Source organism: Pyrus communis, chromosome 2 (assembly GCF_041283825.1).
Source record: "Pyrus communis isolate YQ-2024b chromosome 2, ASM4128382v1, whole genome shotgun sequence".
Lineage (NCBI taxonomy): Eukaryota > Viridiplantae > Streptophyta > Magnoliopsida > Rosales > Rosaceae > Pyrus > Pyrus communis.
The window spans coordinates 24,488,473-24,507,482 of record NC_142566.1 but is presented as its reverse complement, the minus strand read 5'-3'; the positions used below and the strand labels follow the sequence as shown (position 1 = coordinate 24,507,482).

Genomic DNA, 19,010 nt, shown 5'->3' with positions numbered 1-19,010 from the left:
TTTGAATTCCAACGCTCCAGATTGTGCCACGTGTCACAACGGTAACTTTTCAGATTTTTTAAACTATTTTTTCATTTATTTTTTAATTTATAAAGCATTTTAATATCCACCGTTGATCTCAGATCGAACGGTGGATATTAAATCTGACACTTTTTTTTTTTTTACCGTTGAGATCTAACGGTCCACATTAAGTGACCGTTAGGATCTAACGTACCGTGGGAAGCCACGTGGCTTCCCAACGGTAACTGACAAAACCCTTTTTTTTCTGATTATTGTGTCGGGACGCGCCCCCACGCGCGCGTGGGGTGCACGCGCCTGACACAAAAAAAATTAAATAATACGTTGACGCCACCCTGGCGTCAGCATGGCGTCATCCTCACCTCGGGCTCAAGGCCTGGCAATCCCTCACGGGCCTGGCCCTCGGGCCTCCCCCATCCCCCGGCCTGCCTCACGCTGGAGGCCATCCACCGGCCCTCGGGCCTTTGTTCTGGAGACTGTCCCCCGAGCAATTTGCTACGGTGGGAATGCTCTAAGACGTGCTTGGTCGAGTTCACTGGGGTAGTTGGCATAATTAATTGCTACCTGGCTTTTTAGTTTTGTTTTTATTTCTACCGACAATAAAGTGGCATCGAATTGACAAAATGAAAACTAATAAGAGAGAAATTGAGGGAGCTGAATCTTTATTTATTTGTGGTTGTGCTTGATTTGAGGATTGTATTTTTTGAAGGTTTAATCGAATAAACGGTGGTGTTAAAATAATCGGAAGATGGGTTTTATGACCAAAAAAAAAAGAAAAAAAAAAAAAAAAAAGGGATTTAAACTTTTTTTAGTGGTACTGTTAGCAAATTTAGTTCAAAAATAATTTTTCTGCTAAATGTCAGTTAAATACAGGATAAAAATGTAATTTAACGGAAAAATCACTTTTAGACTAAATTTGACTACACCACAAGGGTTTAAATTCTTTTTTTTTTTTTCTCATCGGGGCTATCTTCCGATTATCTTGTCACCACGGGGACCATTTATCCGATTAGGTCTTTTTTGAAAAGCATTACATATGTGTTTATGAAACAGTTTTGAATATGAACGTAAAGATTCATTCTAAAAAAATCGAAAAGTGAAGATTATTTAAAAAGTCATACTACTGAAGGCAATCCCGTTTTCGTTATTAACATATTGAAATTTTATTACTAATATAAGTGCTCCTTATAAAAAGAACTTTCTAGTATTGAAACTTTTGGCATGTGTTTCTTTATAAAGCATTTATGTAAATGTAGTGTTGTTCATACACTTTTTTTTACCTTCTACACACTCTTGTTAATTTTTCTCTATAAATTTCTTCAATTCATTCGATTCAACAACCAGAAATTAAAAAGATTTGTAGATAACACCATCCTTATATAATTCATAAGCATTTTAACTTTCTTAACAAACGCAATTAAAATGTTAACCTTGAAAAAAATGCTTTCAACATCCCTGGCAAAAATACTTTCAGCAATTTCAATTTTCCACATGCATAACTGAATCTCTGTGACATATATGGAAGAGCGGCAGCACCTCTTATCCTCGAAAGGCCTGTCACGTCGGATGGCCATTCCGCCCTCGGATCTCGTCGTCCTTCACAAATGCGACGGATGGGGTAATCAGTGGTGGTGGTTCACATCCGACAGCAGTCATGCACTTCAATTCTACTCTCTACATGAATATCAATCAACAAAGAAATTAAGATTATACCATAAAATTAATTAATAATATAATGATAATATAAAAATCGCCCCATTAGATAACAAAAATCACGTGAAACACTTTTGTTCCCCTCTGATACCATAAAAAAATTGGAATTTCAGAGTAACCAACAAAAAGATGATCACAAAATCATTCCATATCTGCCGACAGGGGGTGCTGACGAGCAGTGGCTGCCTCTCGATAATCAAAATTAAGTACGTACTCCAAATAGCCACGCATGCATGTACGTGAGAGATTTTTTTTAAGAAATTTTAACGAAAAGCTCTTGGTACGGTTTATTTTAACGAAAAATTATATTTTTACACTAAAAAGTCAATTCTGGTACTATTCATTTTACTCTTTATTTTGTCTTTATCATTAAAATTCAAAGTTTTCAAACCCTTTTCATTAGTTTTTTTTTTTTTTTTTTTTAATATGATCATATAAGGAATGGTACATTACGTGTCATTATACAAATGGTAAGATATGTATGTTAAAAAGTAATCACTTAAAAAATAAAATTTTTCACTACTTCTATAAAAACACGTAGTGTACCATTTGTGTTACTGTCATAATAAAAAATTTCTTCTTGTATAACGCTAAGCTACCTAAGCAAGCTGCTGCATGATTAGTTAGGTAGCCGCCCTAATTAGGTTGGCCTGTGTTAATATCGTAAAAGTCAGCAAAAATAAAACTCAACAAAAGATTTTTTTTTTGGAAACTGGCAATCAATAAAACCAGGGCCGAAGCCACACCACAACAGAAACTCACCGCGAGCAAGCAACAAAGGAAACCAAACAACCAGTTAAGGAGGAGGCACAACACAACCGACCCAGCACCCTAGCCACGGTCACCCCCTCCCCAACCAAAACCAAAATTTAATGGGGACATGGTAACCCATCATTGTTCAATACATGGACTAGAGAAGATGGGGGGTGATTAACCCAAATAAAGTCGCACATCTCCTGAGTATGTCTCGACGCCAACGAGTGCGCCGCCGTATTGGCCGATCTCGGAACCCAAGACCAGCGACAATCTTGAAAGACTCCCCTAAGTCGCATCACCTTAGAAATAACGGGGAAAGCCTCTCAGCTGCCCCGCGTAGAACCCTAAGCTAAACTAAGGATATTCTCCTTAGAATCAGATTCCACAATGATGTTCTCCAATCCCAGCGCTTTGGCCACCCCACACCCAAGCAAAATAGCTGAAGCCTCGGCCACTGCCACACACGGCGCCCCGATCTGCTCCCGCCTAGCAGCCACAAAGTTCCCCTCGTGATTCCTGATTACAACTCCAGCGAAGCCTCTCTTAGAATTAGCCTCCCAACTCGCATCCACATTCACCTTCAAGTAAGGATGACACAGGGAAGTCCAGCGAGCAGAATGACTAGATAAGACCCGTCCCCTCTGGGGACGTCCCCCAGGAGCACCATTCGCCACCATAAACCCGTTCACCGAGGTCCCAATTGCCAAAATGACTTGGGTTGGAGAAAGGCGCTTTTGTTCGTACACAAAATTACATCTGGATTTCCAGATGTGCCAGCAAGTAAACGCCACAATAGACAAAATCCTATCAATTTCTTCTTTTGAGCCCAAGTTAGACTCCATGAAAGCAGTAACCCAAGCTGACAGATTCGAAATATTTGCTCTAGACACCCGATAATTCAACGGGCCCCCAAACCAAATCGGCTCAACCCATGGGCACAGAAGAAACATGTGTTCCAAAGATTCTACCTGATCCAAACAAATTGGGCAACACGGCGAGGGAGAGCAACGGCGTTTGAACAAATTCTCCATCGTGGCCAAAGCGCAATTTAAAGCCCTCCACATAAAATTACGAACCTTCGGGGTAGTCGTCGAATGCCATACACATTTCCAGACTTTATTCGGGATTACAGAGGAGGACGAGGAGGCTCTATCACTTATAGGTCTCGAGCAAGCATGCTTCCAATGATACCCAGATCTCACAGAGTACACCCCATTCCTCGTAGCCGGCCATATGATCCTATCTTCCCGGTGCCTATCTCCGATGTAAGTATCCAGAATGGCCTCATAATCCTCCGAAGTAATAAGAGGCTTAATGGCCTCAATATCCCACGAACCGGACCCATCATTAATCACTGTGCTCACCCTCATGTTCCTAGACACCCGCACGTCCCCAATGGCCGAAGGTTTCCCAGCAGGGAGAGACGGCACCCATCTATCATGCCACAGCCTAACACTTCGTCCGTTCATAATCTGCCAATGAGTCCGTTCAACAAAAGATTTAGTACTAAAAGCAATAACCCATACAATTAAACTTTTTTTTTGGTTGAAACCCATACAATTAAGGGAACTTTAATGAAAAGCTCCCAATATTGTTTAGTTTACTTTAACGAAAAATCACATTTTTATACTAAAAAGTCAATTTTGATACTATTCACTTTACCCTTTATTTTGTCATTATCGTTAAAACTCAAAGTTTTCAAGCTCTTTTTATTAGTTTTCTTTACAATGAATCAATTCTACATGAATCCATTCCATATAGATTCGAATTTAGGTGTTTTTTAATAGATTTAATTTATTCCATACGTAATCGTGCTAAGGTTATTATGTTTCCCATTTCGTGTTTTTCTCTCAATAAATACTGAATCAAACTTAAAGAACTCACAATATGCATATTTAATCACTCAAACACAATTATCTATAAGGGAAAATTTTTCGCGGGAAACTAAAATGATGTGGCATAATTGATTAATTCTCGCCATTTACCTGGAGCCCTACAAAAGATAAAAAGATGAAAAAGTCAAAACTCAAGGCATAGATAAAAAAAACTAGAGTAGAACCAAATAAACACATAAAACAAAGCGAAAATAATACACTCTTCAATTGTTTGAGAAATCATACAAAAAAAAAAAAGCCAAAAACACAAAGAATCAAATCTTACGAGAGAATATATGCAAAACCTCAATTTGAAAAGGGCCTTCACGAATTGGCTTTAGGAAAGGGATAAAATTTCATGAGCGAAGTCCTTAAAATCCTGCGAACAAAAATAAAAAATGAAAGCCCAACAAAAACCACAATCAAACCACTACAATTGACTGTGACTTGATTCTAATTGTACATAGTAAAAATGAAATTATGCAGTACAACAATCTGAAGCCTACCAAATAATGAAAAATGATCATCTCCGGATTTCTTCCACGTAATCTTCTTCATCAAACAATCCGAACTCTTGAAATTTGATCAAACGGCTAGAAACAGGAGCGCACTCTAAAAATTATAATAACTTTAACTGTTTGATTAAATTTCAAGAGTGTTTGATAAGGATGATTAGTTGGAAGGGATTCAGAGAATCCCTTTCCGCAAATAATAAAGCGTAAAAGTGCATATTACTTCTCCAAGGCGAAGCTTTTGTCGAATTCCTGTTGAGAAACCTTGACTTTCATCAGAGCTTGTTGTACCACACTTGTAGCTTTAAACAATTTGACAGTCTGATTCAAATCTACAGCTATTCTCCTTGGGTTTATTGCCCTTCACCCTGCAAGCATCGAAAAAAAAATTAAAAAAAAAAAAATTAAAAATACTTACATGTCCTATTAACCAATGGAAGCCGACACCAAATTTCAATGAACTCTTCCCTGTCAAAGAAAATCAAAGGCAAACTAAAAGGAAAAAAAAAAACATAAATATGAATATGAATGCAAATTAAACTGCAATTAACCGTTTAAAATTGTTGGTTTTTCTTTTCTGTATTCACAAATCGAAATGAACTCATGCAACGGAGAAAGTGATGATAAAAGGTTGGAGTATGGGAGTCTGAAAACTGAACGGCAATTGTTGGTAGCAGTTGTAATACTGAACGAAACGTGGGAATCCTATCTCCCACGTTATTCTTTTTTAATTTTCCTTCAAGTTTTGTAACTGCAAGTCTGCATAACTTCATCACGTCTCCTTCTTTTCTTTTTTTCTTTTTTTAATTTATTTTGTTTTCCAATATAGTTTTTTGTTGAGTCATGATTTTTTACCAGCTTGTTCTCGTTTTTTGAATTTTCTGAATTTTGATGAATTTTCTGAATTTTGATTGTAAAGAAAATAAATGGACATTTTTGGTATTTTGAAAAGCTTCACCTATTTGGGCTTTTCACTTCACTTTATATATATAGAAGATATAGTTATATAGCTGATTTGGCCTCGACACACCATTTCTCTTTTCCTTTTGGCTTGGCCAAAACACACCATTTCATCTCAAGAAAATTTTAGTCTTCTTCTCCCTCTGGTTTACAACTTTGCAGAATATCAGAACAATGCAGCGCCGCTGCTACTCCTCCACCATATTTCCAGACTTGGTGGTCCTCACAACCACTTATCTAGGTTTCTAGGTGGTCCCGAGACCATCCAGGTCCCTTAATAGATCTGCCCCTACTTATTTATAGATAAATTTTTCAGTGTATTCGGTTTAAGATAATACATCACGTGCCATAATATAAGTAAAGTGATATTAGAAAATAAATCCTAAAGTGGAATATATCCGTCATGTTGTCCACTTATATGATTACACGTTGTAGTGTATCACCTTGTATTCCAAGCACACATGAAAACTTCTCATATATATACATATACATATATACCCTTTAAGGGAAGGGATCTCCATTTTTTTCCACAACGAACTTCAATAATCCAAACCATTTATTTTGTAATTCTTAATTCATTGAACATCATTTCAAATTCATTTCAATCTGAAACTATTTGTCTATTTAATTGCTACGATGAAAGTTCAATATTTCTTAGTTTTAACGCCAAAATTGTGAGGCTAACCAAGGTTGAATGGGTCAAGTGTTACTTTAATGAATTTAGGCTTTGAATACAAATAGGAATATGCACAGGATTTAACTGTACCTATGAAAATTGGGCTACATCAACTGGGTCTCTTTTATAAATCGAGAATAAGGTTACAAATATCGCTTGTCTAGTGTAGTATAATTTCTCTCTCAATCAGCCTGACCCCTTTTAAGGAGTACTCATTCTCCTTATATAGGCCCTTTTTCTGAATTTTCAGCTTATGGACTCAAGTCTATCACTTCCTTTGTATTTAATGCACCGAACACACAAATTAGACATATGTTAACTGTCCTTTCATTATTTGGTTGACATGTGGCAATGGGGTGACACTTGCACAAGTCCACTCGTGTTCTTTCTTGGACAACGCGATCAAGCGCCTTACTCGATCCAGGAGTTGGTGGGAACTCATATCCTAGTGGCCTTGTTGTCAACCTTTATGTGTCTTTGTAGACCTCGGTCCTCTTGTTTAGTCGTCAAGTGGCTTAAAATTGACATATGAGTAAGCCTGCTCTTTCTACTCCTAGGCTCTCATGCCTTAAAGTTGTCAGTAGGCCATCTTGCCATTTTGTGCTTGGAAAACACTTCATGGTGCTTGACTTGATTGCTAATTGGACACTTGGAGGCCATGGGTTCCTTAGACCATCTCTAACCGAATGGTCTAGAGGGTCAGATGATCAAAAATAGCCTGAAAACGTCTCCAACCGAGAGTCAGGCCAAATGGCTCATGGGCCCCACTGGACAAAAAAAGGCCAAAGGGCCAACCGCCCGACCCAAAGCAGCCAGCCAGCCCCTGGGCCAGGCCAGAATGCAAATTGCAACAGTTAGCTAGCTAACATCAACTAGCTGTTATTTATTTATTTTTTTACAGTTTTTTTTTTTAAACAAAATTTTTAATTTTTAATTTTTTAAGTTCTATTTTTTTTTCTTATAACTTCCTAAGTCATTAAATAATATTAAATTAAATTAAGTAACATGAAACAAGATTAAATAACATTAAACAACATAAAAAAATATTTAAAAACATGAAACTTAAACAACATTTTTTTCCTATAAATTTAAATTGTTGTAGTTTTTAAATTTAAATAATAAATTATGTTTCACCCTTTGGCCTTCGGTTGGAGATCGTAAGAAATATGATCTTGCACTGTTCATTAAAATATTAATTTCTTAGAGGGCCAGAGAGCTAAAACTAGCCCTTTGGCCCTCCTTTGGTTGGGGATGGTCTTAAAGCGCCGACTTCATCTTCCCACACTAATTGGACCTTAACTTTCCTTTGGGCTGGTGTTCTTTTAGGTTTATGTTCCTTTAGGCATGTCCGGGTCAGAAAATATCTTGCGTTAACATTTGGAACATAGTGTTCGTCATTCTTTAAAATCAATTAAATGCCTCAGATATTTTTGATTTAACTAATACATTGCATGGATGATTTATGAAATGCATCTTAAAAAATAAACATTTTGAATCGTTGGAATTCAATGTAATGTGGGCTCCACAGCTAATCTTTATTTAAGAAAAATAGAGATTCCTTCTAAAAACTATGTATGTGTATATGTGGTTAATTGTTTGCTGCTCTACAGGCCACACGTCCCTTGGGCGCTAAAAATGCTTCACCCATTTTCTCACAACGTTCATGTTTTGCTTGCAATTAACTTCTTTTTCAACTCTTTATCACACTATAGTTACGCACAAATATTATAATTTAGTAATATTCATCTTAATTTGTACAGAAATAGTGCCCAATTCAACTCCTCTATATGACAATAGCCGATATAGCATTACATTATGAATCTATTATGTAGCGTAACGTAAATCACTACATATCAGGTTAAATTATCATAAAACTAAATACATTAATAAATAAAGGAAAACTAATGAAACATATTTGAAAATTTTAAGTTTTAACGATAAAAACAAAATAAATATTAAAATGAATAGTACCAGAATTAACTTTTTAATATAAAAATATGATTTTCATTAAAATAAATAATAGCGCAAGTTTTTCGTTAAAATTTTTAATAAATAAAGATTCCACGACCTAAAAACATAAATCAATATAGATTCCTCTCACATTCATCGCCGTTACCTAATAATTATTTAAATAAAAGAAAACAAACGCGGTACGTTTAATATTTTGAATAAATTTACCAAGCACCCTTAATTAGATACGTTTTGCACCTAATCATCCCAAGAGAACAAAGGGCGACTTTGACCCAAAGACGAAAAGGCGGCTGAATCTCGTGTAGCGCAGGCGGCAGTTGCTCTGCTGCGGTGGCGATGTCGTCCGTGGCCGTGGCGGTTAACAGCGGCGGGAGCCCGGGAAGCCGACGCGCCGTGAATTGGGCTGCGGAGAACCTCTTACCCACGGCAGATCGCTTCGTTTTAGTCCACGTCATCCCCAAAATCAACTCAATCCCAACTCCATGTACGTATTTCCTATATCTTTGATTCTTTCCCTGCAACTGAATCTCTGACCGTTGGCCCACTCCGCTCTGTTTGGTTGCCGGGAAAATAACGGAAATTGAATTCGTAGTTTGAAAAAAAAAAAAAAAAAAAAAAAAAATCTCTTCTCGAGAATCAAACAGCTACTGAAGTAGTTGGAGCAGCGAACGTAATTTTCTGAATTCTATTTTCCAATGACCAAACGGAGCTGAGCGTTATGGTTTGCTCTGCGAGTCAAGTTTTGATTTTTTTGTTTGTTTTGGTGGTTGGTAACTGTGCTTCCGGCAGCAGGAGATCACATCCCGATCACAGAGCTGGATGCAAATTTGGTGGCAACGTATGTGAAGGACCAGAAACAAAAGTTTGAGGAAGTTTTTATTCCGTTTAAGAAGAAATGCAAAAATAATAAGAAGGTGAGCTTCTGTCTTTATCTTTGAAATTATTGCTGAAATAAACCTACGAAGTGTCATAAATTTAGTCAATCCACGCAAAAAATAAATTAAAAAAAAGACCCCGCGTTTTAATGGAGGAAATAAACTTAGAATTTCAACAGAAGTAAGGAATTTTTAAATTGACATACATCAATGCTCGTGTTTCGATTTGTAAACAAAGTAAAGACTTCAAATTTACAGTCTGAAAATATGACTGTGTGTCCTAACTCAGAACCCGTAACTTTTGTAGGTGGAAACATTGGTGTTAGAGGATGATGATCCTGCAAATGGGATTCTAAGGTTCATATCTGAATCAGGGATCGATTGTTTAGTGCTCGGTGCCTACTCTTCAAATTGCGTTACCAGGTATGTATGGTGATAAAACTTTTCAAATTTAATGTCACTGCATTCCTATTGAAAGTGTTGCGAATTTACTGTTGGGAGCTTTCTTTAGTTGAAATTACTCAGTTTGATATTTCGTGAATCGTGATAATGTATTATCTTTCACATTCTGTGAATTGGGGCGTTCTTGTCTTGATTTCCTTCTGCGTTAGCGTTTATGTGGCGAATGTGTTAGGAGGTCATGATTATGAATTTTGAAATTACCTCCAGAAGTGTTTAACCGTACAAATTCACACTTCTTCGGATGTGTTACTGTGAATTTGTAGCTGTTGGAAATTTAACCCAACACCCCCCCCCCCCCTCTTTCGATCTATTTGTCATTTCTTTTCTTGAGTATTAATTTTTCTCCAACTAATGTCTTCGATTAGAATGTTGCATTGTTTAATGATTTAAAGACTAAGTTTCTTGTGATAACTTGTTTAGGAAACTGAAAGGACAGGGTGTATCACCAATTGTGCTGAGAGGTGCTCCCGACACTTGCGAAGTTTATTCCATTTCCAAACATAGAATCATCACAAAATCAGATAATCCTTCTTCTGCTTGTGGTATGTTACAACTTACAAGTGCTTTTTTTAGTTGATACGTATATGATGACCTTAACTGTTTCTTTTCTCAACTCAGAGACTAGATCTGCTGGCCAGATGTCTACTCTAAAAAACCGAAAGGGAAGTTCAAGTGATATCAATAAACAGATAAGCAGGGTTCATTCTTCCTATGTAGAAACCAGATTTCATGAAGCTTATGGAGCATCTACAATGTCAGACCTTAGTTACTTAAGTTCTGAAGCATTCACGCGTATGAGCATTTCCTCAAGTGTTAGTGTAGATCAGGAAAGGAATCATCAAAACTTGGGAGATAACCTGGATATTAGTTCTTTTAAGGATCGAAGTTCCTCGGGTTCTTCAATTACTGAGCTGGTGATTTTCACTGAGCATTTTTACCAACTGCCTAGTTCTGCTTTTAGAATTTTACAGCTATATCTGTCATCCTTGGATGATGCTTGGTTGAGTTTTGACTTTTGATTGGAACTTTCGTTGTGCAGTCACATGTGCAGACGCAGGTAGAACAGTTGCGTCTGGAATTGCAAAATACTATTGCCATGTACAAACAAGCTTGTGAAGAGCTGGTCCATGCCCAAAGCAAGGTAAGAGTTTGGTTATGAGGTGTTCCAAACTTCTGCAAACATGATAAAAGTCAAGCAATTGAAACTAAATATGAACTTGAGCCGACCAAGGACAGAAGATTTTATTTAGTGACCTTCCGTTTTCTCTTTGTTGTTTATATTTTCAGGTGCAATTACTTTCTTCTGAATGCCTTGATGAAACAAAAAGAGTGAATGCTGCCCTTGAAAGTGAAGAAATGTTGAGAAAAATTGCTGCAGAAGAGAAAGCAAAGCATTTGGAGGCACTGAAGGAGATTGAGGAGGCCAAAGTTCTGCTTGCTAAAGAGGCTTATGAGAGGCAAATGGCCGAGCTGACTGCCATGAAAGAGTCCTCAGAGAAAAATAAATTAGTTGATGCACTCTTCTCAAGTGACAGGAGGTATAGGAGATACAGTAGGAATGAAATAGAGGTAGCAACGAGTTTCTTCTCAGAGGCTAATGTGATTGGTGAGGGAGGATATGGAAAAGTTTACAAATGCAGTCTTGATCGCACCCCGGTAGCTGTTAAGGTTCTTCGACCTGATGCAGTTGATAAGAAAGAGGAGTTTCTGAAAGAGGTATATATAAGCGTTACGGATAATTGAGTAATGTTTCTGAACCTATTTGATTGCATTGGTTTAGTGTCATTGATGCTTTCTCGTTGCTTTTAAACTTATCTTATGGCTCCTTTCCGTTCATACCATTCGACCCTGAGTCATAGAATTAGTTCCTATCCGATAATTTTTCTCATGCAGAGTGACCAACCTATTGCTGATGCTGAATATATCATGAGATCAAACCTTGTAGCTGCTTTCACGATGTATTTCTTATATTATGGTCCCTGCCTAATTTTGCAGGTTGAAATTCTTAGTCAGCTACACCATCCGAATATAGTTTTGCTGCTTGGTGCTTGTCCTGAGATTGGTTGCCTGGTCTATGAATACTTGGAAAATGGAAGCTTAGAAGATTATGTCTACTGCCAAAATGGAAAACCGCCACTCCCTTGGACTATTCGGTTCCATATAGTTTTTGAAGTAGCTTGTGGGCTTGCATTCTTACACAACTCTAAGCTGGATCCTATTGTGCATCGAGATCTAAAGCCGGGAAACATCTTATTAGACAGAAACTACATGAGCAAAATAGGGGATGTTGGGCTGGCTAAACTCATTTCAAACGTCGTGCCTGACAACATCACTGAGTACAGAGAATCAATTCTCGCTGGTACACTCTTTTATATGGATCCAGAGTATCAAAGAACTGGCACTGTCCGGCCCAAATCAGATTTGTATGCATTTGGTGTCATAATCCTTCAAGTACTGACAGGTCGCCATCCAAAGCGGCTTATATTTGTTACGGAGAATGCAATTGCAAGTGGGTCTTTTGCTGAAATCTTGGACAAGTCGGTTGCAGATTGGCCACTTGCAGAAGCAGAGGAGTTGGCTCGAGTTGCACTAAGGTGTTCCCAACTTAGATGCAGGGATAGACCAGATCTTGAAACTGAAGTTTTGCCGGTTCTCAAACGACTCGCTAATCTTGCAGATTCTAGCTTGAAGTTTGATAGAAACCCTATCAATGCACCAAACCACTTCTTTTGTCCAATACTTCAGGTAAAGTATTTTTGTTAACACAAAAAAATGATACGCGAAAACAGATTTCAGATTTTCTTTTCGTTTGATTCACTTCGTGCATCATATTGTGCATAATGCAGGAAATCATGGAGGATCCACACGTAGCTGCAGACGGTTTTACATATGAGTATCGAGCGATCAAAGCATGGATTAAGAAACACAAAGTGTCCCCATTGACAAGGCTTAGACTAAACAATTTTGTGTTGACTCCAAACCATACATTGCGTTCTGCCATACAGGAATGGAGGTCAGGTTTGACTTAACTATCTAAATAAGATTAGGCAAGGATCTTGCAGATGAAGTGATTAAAATCGTTTATCCTGGCGCCCAAAATGTTATTTTTGAGCTCCGCACCCAAAAAAAACATTGTATATAAAATAATTGTATTAGGTGTTGGCTTGAGTCACTGAGTGTAATAGGACCTGTTTCTGATTTATTCAGTTGTAATTAGATTCTGTATTGGGCTAGAGAAGAATAAATTTAACCGTAAATTGGTCCAAATTAGTTTCTCTGATATCTGTTGACGTCTCTCTTGGAATACCCGTCTGTCGTGAAACCCCACGGGTGAACTGTCTTGGAAGTCGACGGACATCCGATGCCGCCCCTTCCAAGACCCCGACGACCGGCAGCATCATTTATCTCCTCTTTGAAGTAGGAAAAAGGGGACAGAGGGTCTCCAGGTCTTACTGTTAGAAGTTCAAGGACCAAGAAATCCGAACTATTCAAATTGAATTTGACGGTCTTCATTAACTCATTCCGCTAATCCACTTTACACAAACTAAGGGCATAGATCTCTCTCTTTTGAATGGTTCGGATTTCTTAGTCCTTAGGCTTCGGACAGTGAGGTTCGGCGATGATCCAAATTAACAATTTATCATAATATGATATAATGAAGCTCTTTACACCAGCAGCCCATATAACAATGATCGTTTTACGTATAACATGTACAAAACTCTACTAATCTCAATTAGTGTGTCTAAACATAATGTAACCACGACGGGATCGATACATAAAGGTTAAGCCTGCAACTCTCAGCTATCAAACTTGAGTAAACTCCAGAGCATTTGCGTCCGGGTCTCGTGTAAAAATCGCGGGCCTCCCGGACTTGCTAAGCGTGTAGGTAATACCTGCAGCCGAAAACAGCCATGTAAGCCGTCCACATTCCTTCCATGGATCAGACATCCGTTCCAGAAGTTATCGAAAATGAAATGAACTGCAGATGAGAAAAAGATAAGCTTGCCAGCGTCGTCGAGGATTGCTTTGAGCTTCGATACGTCCTTGATTGCAATACAAGCATGGCGGTCGCGACCTCCATGGGCGGGTCTTCCGGGTAAAGGGTCGGGATTTGGAAGTTCCATGAGATGAATCATCTCTGAACCAACCCATAACCAGGCACCTCTGAAGGGGAGCTTGTCATGTGGCCTAGCCTCATTTATTTCAAGACCTATTTTTTGATCCATCAAATTTGTTACGTAGTTTAAAAATGCAAGTAAAAGATGAGGAATTCGATAATTTTACCTAAAATGTTCTGGTAAAAGCTGAGAGATCTTTCAAGGTTTTCACACAACAATCCGACATGGTGGACGCTAAGAACTCCAAAATCTGCATCAGATTAAAAAGATGAACAAGTAAGAGAATCTAGGTTAACATGGTCAACGTGCGTTTCTCCTCGCATGTAAATCACAAAATTCTCAAATAAGCAGGATTTTCTTCTCTTCAAATTTCACTCCCCTCCTCTCATATTTAAATAGTCACGATAAGCTACATAAACATCTTATGTTAATTTTTTAATAGAAAATGACAGAGAAAGTGAGAAAGAATCATATTTCGTGTATGTAAGAGGGCGGGAAGAGATTTGGATATGAAAGAATCCTACTTCGTTTCGAAAGAGAGATTTTTTTAGTGTGATCATCACACGAAGTGGTACACCACGTGTCCCTATATAAATATTGGATTATGTGTGTTAAAAGTTAATAACTTAAAAATTAAAATTTTCTACCATTTGCATAAAAACATATAATGTATTATCCGTATTTCTATCACAACTAAACATTTCTAGTTTCAAAGACCCAACTTAGAAAACAATTAGTGAAAATCAAATAAAAAGTGACCACAGAATATAATGAGTTACCAATTTTGTCCTGAGCACCAACTGATTGTTTCTCCAGTACATCTTCTTCAACGGTCACCTTAGCTTTCGTGTCAAAACACCGTCCGTGACGTCTGCAACTTCTCAGATCGGTCCGGTCAATTTTAGACGATGGGTTCGTAAGCACAGTGCTGACTCTAACCCCATCCTCCTACAATCAATCAAATAATTAAAAGATGAACTAATGAAAATAGTTTGAAAATTTTGAATTTTAATCGAAATGAAAAAAAATGTTACATTTTCGTTAAAAATGAACAGTACCTAAAATATTTAGTTAAACCTTCCATAAGTAAAATCCAAAATTAAAGAAATTAAAATAAAATCATAAAATAAAAGGGAAAGGATAAAATAACCTTGAGTTGGAGAGGAAGAGTGGGTGGTGGGATGAGAAGGGACGCCAAGGAAGAGCAGCTGCACATCTGGGTTTGTGTCAGTTCCTGCAGATATAGTAATATAAAATAATAAATTAGAAAATATGAGAGAAATCAAGCGCCATTACTTGATGTTTTGGGGTTTTCTAAAATGTGCAAAATTATTTGATGTAGATGTGAGAAATTTTATTTCACGCATTTGCCCCACAACGAATTGTTTTTCACATATTGTAGCTTTTAATTTCTAAATTTGGCTCTAATAAAATTTGGAAATTAATTCTGTTGTATACACTTCTTGCCAGATCTTATGGTTGATGGTGAGGAGTTAATTTGCTTATTTTAAATATTTTAAGGGTTAATTTATCAAAAAATATTTCAGAAAGTCAATTTCAACTGGAGTAATAGTTTAATGAGTCATACAGCAATTTACTCTCCTTATAAACTATATCTATTGTATTAAAAATAACGCTATCATTGTACTTTGTGCTTAAAGACAAATAATATAATCTATTTTTAGTGAAAACACAAATCTTCTTGAGGTCTAGGTATTCTTCTTGTGCTTATAGTATAACTCACTTTTAAACTAAACATGTTATGGATTGTATTGATCACTTATGAGTCACGAGAATTATGTTTTTATGTCTCGATCTCACTCACCATCACACAATAAGATCTCATGTCCGTATTTACATTGGGGCACTATGAATAAAATTGGACTGGCCATTAAAAAATAATTATAACAATCTAAGAGCTGCCTTTTCAATCACTTGATCAACCATAAATACTAATATATATATATATATGGATATTTTAATTATAAACTTGATATCACCAATAAAGTAAAATTCAATTATTTCAGGTAGTGATGTCAACATATTTACTTTTACTTTTCGCATACCTTTTTCAGTTTTCAGTCGTCGGATTGAATGAATTGTAATAGATCAATAACATAAGTTAACAAAGTGCATGAGAGCTAAAAATGAGTGTAAATAGTATTATCCTAATTCCAAATGGAAGAGGACTATAAAGGTTGTTGACATGTAAGTCAAGCTGCTAATAAAACAATGCAAAACTCAAAAACCTAAGGGGAAATTGTGGGAGACCAGCAAATTAGATCATGCTTTAGTTTGTCACTATATATTTTCATTTCTATTTAATATTTTACAATTATGATCAGCAAACTTATATTTTAAATTACTTCAATTTACGAAGAATGAAATTCAATCTCAAGTGAAGTAAGGCGGTCACACTACTTTACCTGGCGTTTATGTTATTTGATTTCATCTTTGTATTTTCGGTCAACTGTGTTGGATTATATAATAATTCACACTAAAGACAGTTACACATGTGTATAAGTAAAGGGAAGAATTTGATAATTTTACCTAAAATGTTCTGGTAAAACCTGAGAGATTTTTCAAGGTTTAACCAAAACAATCCGACATGGTGGACACCAACAACTCCAAAATCTGCATCAGAATCAAACCATGAATAAGAGAATCTAATCTAGGGTAACATTGTCAACTTGTGTTTCTCCTCACATGCAAATCACAGTTGACATACATACAAAACCTTTTCTTTACGTGATTTGAGCCATAGTCTATTCTAAAGTAAGTGGAGAGATAGCACACTGCTCTAAACTAACTTTTTAGTAGTCTGTAACATAAGTGTCAAACTGTGATTTGTAGGCACAAAAGAAAGACTCATCCTTTCATGTAACGAGGCAAGCAATGTTCAAAACGAACATGTCCTAAAGATTGAGTTAAGTGCGCAATTTAGAACGCGTTGAACAATATTGATCATATCATACAATTAAATTTCACTTTTCTTGGATGTGATGTTTTATTCAAAACACTATAAGATCATGCAAAAAAATAACCCAAATCCAAAACCCAAACGTGAAAACGATCCAATGAGTGACACCAAATTTCCAGGACCCAACTTAGAAAACAACTATGGAAATCAAATAAAATTTGACCACAGAATAAAATGAGTTACCATAGCACCAACTGATTGCTTCTCCAACACAATTCTTCAACGGTGACCTTAGACAACTACGACATTAATACCAGCACGACTACTCACATTGTGCTACAAATATCAATGGACACAAACTGTTCCGCCACTCCATGTTGAATTTGAAGAAGATGATCCATAATTTGAGCTTTTAATTCAAAAATCGTTCTCATGCATGTCAATGATTACACACCTTTCATACCACACACCAAAACGCAGGACACCTCACCGCATTGAAGGGAAACCAAGGCCAAAAGAGAGTAAAGCAACATAAAGAGGAACCAAAGCAATACCAATTCAAAACACACACACACACACAAAAAAGCGATATCAACTCAAAAACACACACACCAAGGCGATGCTCCAAAATGCTCGTACTAATCTACTAATTATTTGTCCCAACCAGCTGATCTCTTAGCTTTTTTGCATGGTGGCCGCGCCAGGCTGCTTGTGTGGAAGAAGCTGCAAAATACTCCAACCGAGAGGGAGGAAGCTCCCATCTAAAGTGCCACCAAAACTCAGCGGCTACAGACTTCAAGTGGTTTGCAGTGATTGAAAATGCTTCAACTTTTGATTGGGACACAAGGGTTGTAGTGCAGATAGGCAACTCAGAAAATGAGGCAGATTTCAATGCCCAAATTACAAGTTCTTCTCCATAGAAATCATTTTTCTCAAGGCATTTGCAAACACTTGTTGTTGCGCCTTCAGTAGTTGTGTAGCTCAAAGCAGTGCCTTGCCCGATGAACAGCATCTTCCGCAACGGTTCACCCTTTCGAATAATATACTCATCCCTAGTATACATGTTCGGCTTTAGATGCTCAGATATTTCTTTCATCCCTTTTTCACATATTCTCCCAAGAATTGGAACCTGCATACCAATGTTTAATTAGATACAATTAATTACGTACACATGACGAATATTATCTTTGGTGACTGTTACATTAAAAGATTTCTTGTTACATACTTTCTGCAGTGAATTCATGCGGTGCGGGCTCTTGTCACGTATTTTTTTCAATTAAGCTTGGATATATCTTTTTCATCTTCTGTCTCAATCTACGTTGGTCGGCCATTTTTTCTAACCCCTGCATGTTTAACAACTCTATAAAGCCATGACGATTTCATTAAATCTAGAAATATACGTACGTGCATGAATACACAAAAAATTTGCATGGAGGAGCTTTAAGCCTTTAAGCTTAATTATTGACAAAAAATTTTCTTAACAGAGTACTGATCACCGCACCAACCTGTTGCACCCTTGAATTAAGATAGACTAAAAATAGTGCCAAGCCACTTATAGCGATCATAACTGAAAAGATGATTTCGGCCGCGTAGAAACTGGTCTGAAGGTTTGAACCAAAAGAACTGCAAAAATATGAAATGGAAGGATATCATCAAAGACGACATTGTTGAGAGGGTTAAATAGATAAACACGACATTATGAGTTTACAACATAAATATGCATATTAATTTATAGGTGATCAAACATGAAAAACTAAAGTCATACAAATACAAACCTCAAATTTCGCAGGCCCCACCAAAAACAGTGCAAGATCTTTCTTGAAAGATCTCTTGACGTTGTCATATTAGATTGGAGAGCAGACAGATATATCCATAATCGAAAGGGAACGATGTCATATTTTTTGGAAGTTCTACAAGGCATGATTGTTTTAAACCTGGGATACTGATCATCTCATTGTTTTTCTGAGAAGAATATCCACAATGGAAGGAATAATCAACTGTGCCAAGGTCGCATATTTTTTCATGTTTACAGATATACTCCAGCCAACATTTTATCTCTCGATTCACAGCCAAAAAGTACCACATGGATCCGTAAAGCTGAAGGACAATATACATTGCAATTGTAATTAGTGTGTTTGAAAAGTATGGTGTTAGA

The 19,010-nt window shown here is 37.0% G+C and overlaps 2 protein-coding genes across 2 annotated transcripts; one reads left to right on the top strand and one right to left on the bottom strand.

The window, feature by feature from the left end:
* The first annotated feature begins 8,595 nt into the window (after positions 1 to 8,595).
* LOC137747271 (U-box domain-containing protein kinase family protein) lies at positions 8,596 to 13,084 on the top strand. The gene is made up of 9 exons (XM_068487349.2): positions 8,596 to 8,964; positions 9,270 to 9,394; positions 9,663 to 9,778; positions 10,238 to 10,359; positions 10,436 to 10,731; positions 10,857 to 10,958; positions 11,105 to 11,533; positions 11,813 to 12,562; positions 12,664 to 13,084. Exons 1-9 carry the CDS (start codon positions 8,817 to 8,819, stop codon positions 12,844 to 12,846), a joined length of 2,271 nt encoding a protein of 756 aa, XP_068343450.2. The 5' UTR covers positions 8,596 to 8,816; the 3' UTR covers positions 12,847 to 13,084.
* A 353-nt stretch (positions 13,085 to 13,437) lies between these two features.
* On the bottom strand, positions 13,438 to 15,216 carry LOC148698803 (glyoxylase I 4-like). The gene is made up of 5 exons (XM_088677796.1): positions 15,086 to 15,216; positions 14,715 to 14,883; positions 14,102 to 14,185; positions 13,824 to 14,027; positions 13,438 to 13,710 (listed from the first exon to the last, which is right to left on the bottom strand). Exons 1-5 carry the CDS (start codon positions 15,149 to 15,151, stop codon positions 13,622 to 13,624), a joined length of 612 nt encoding a protein of 203 aa, XP_088533922.1. The 5' UTR covers positions 15,152 to 15,216; the 3' UTR covers positions 13,438 to 13,621.
* Between the last annotated feature and the right edge of the window lie 3,794 nt (positions 15,217 to 19,010).

What these genes read in the sequence shown, in the direction of transcription:
- LOC137747271 (XM_068487349.2), top strand. Translation starts at nt 8,817, where the DNA reads ATGTCGTCCGTGGCCGTGGCGGTTAACAGCGGCGGGAGCCCGGGAAGC. An exon ending in TCTTCAAATTGCGTTACCAG is followed by an intron (nt 9,779 to 10,237) that starts GTATGTATGGTG and finishes TAACTTGTTTAG; the next exon opens with GAAACTGAAAGGACAGGGTG. An exon ending in GTTCTTCAATTACTGAGCTG is followed by an intron (nt 10,732 to 10,856) that starts GTGATTTTCACT and finishes TTCGTTGTGCAG; the next exon opens with TCACATGTGCAGACGCAGGT.
- LOC148698803 (XM_088677796.1), bottom strand. Translation starts at nt 15,151, where the DNA reads ATGTGCAGCTGCTCTTCCTTGGCGTCCCTTCTCATCCCACCACCCACT. An exon ending in CTCTTCCTCTCCAACTCAAG is followed by an intron (nt 14,884 to 15,085) that starts GTTATTTTATCC and finishes GATTGATTGTAG; the next exon opens with GAGGATGGGGTTAGAGTCAG. An exon ending in CTTTTACCAGAACATTTTAG is followed by an intron (nt 14,028 to 14,101) that starts GTAAAATTATCG and finishes ATCAAAAAATAG; the next exon opens with GTCTTGAAATAAATGAGGCT.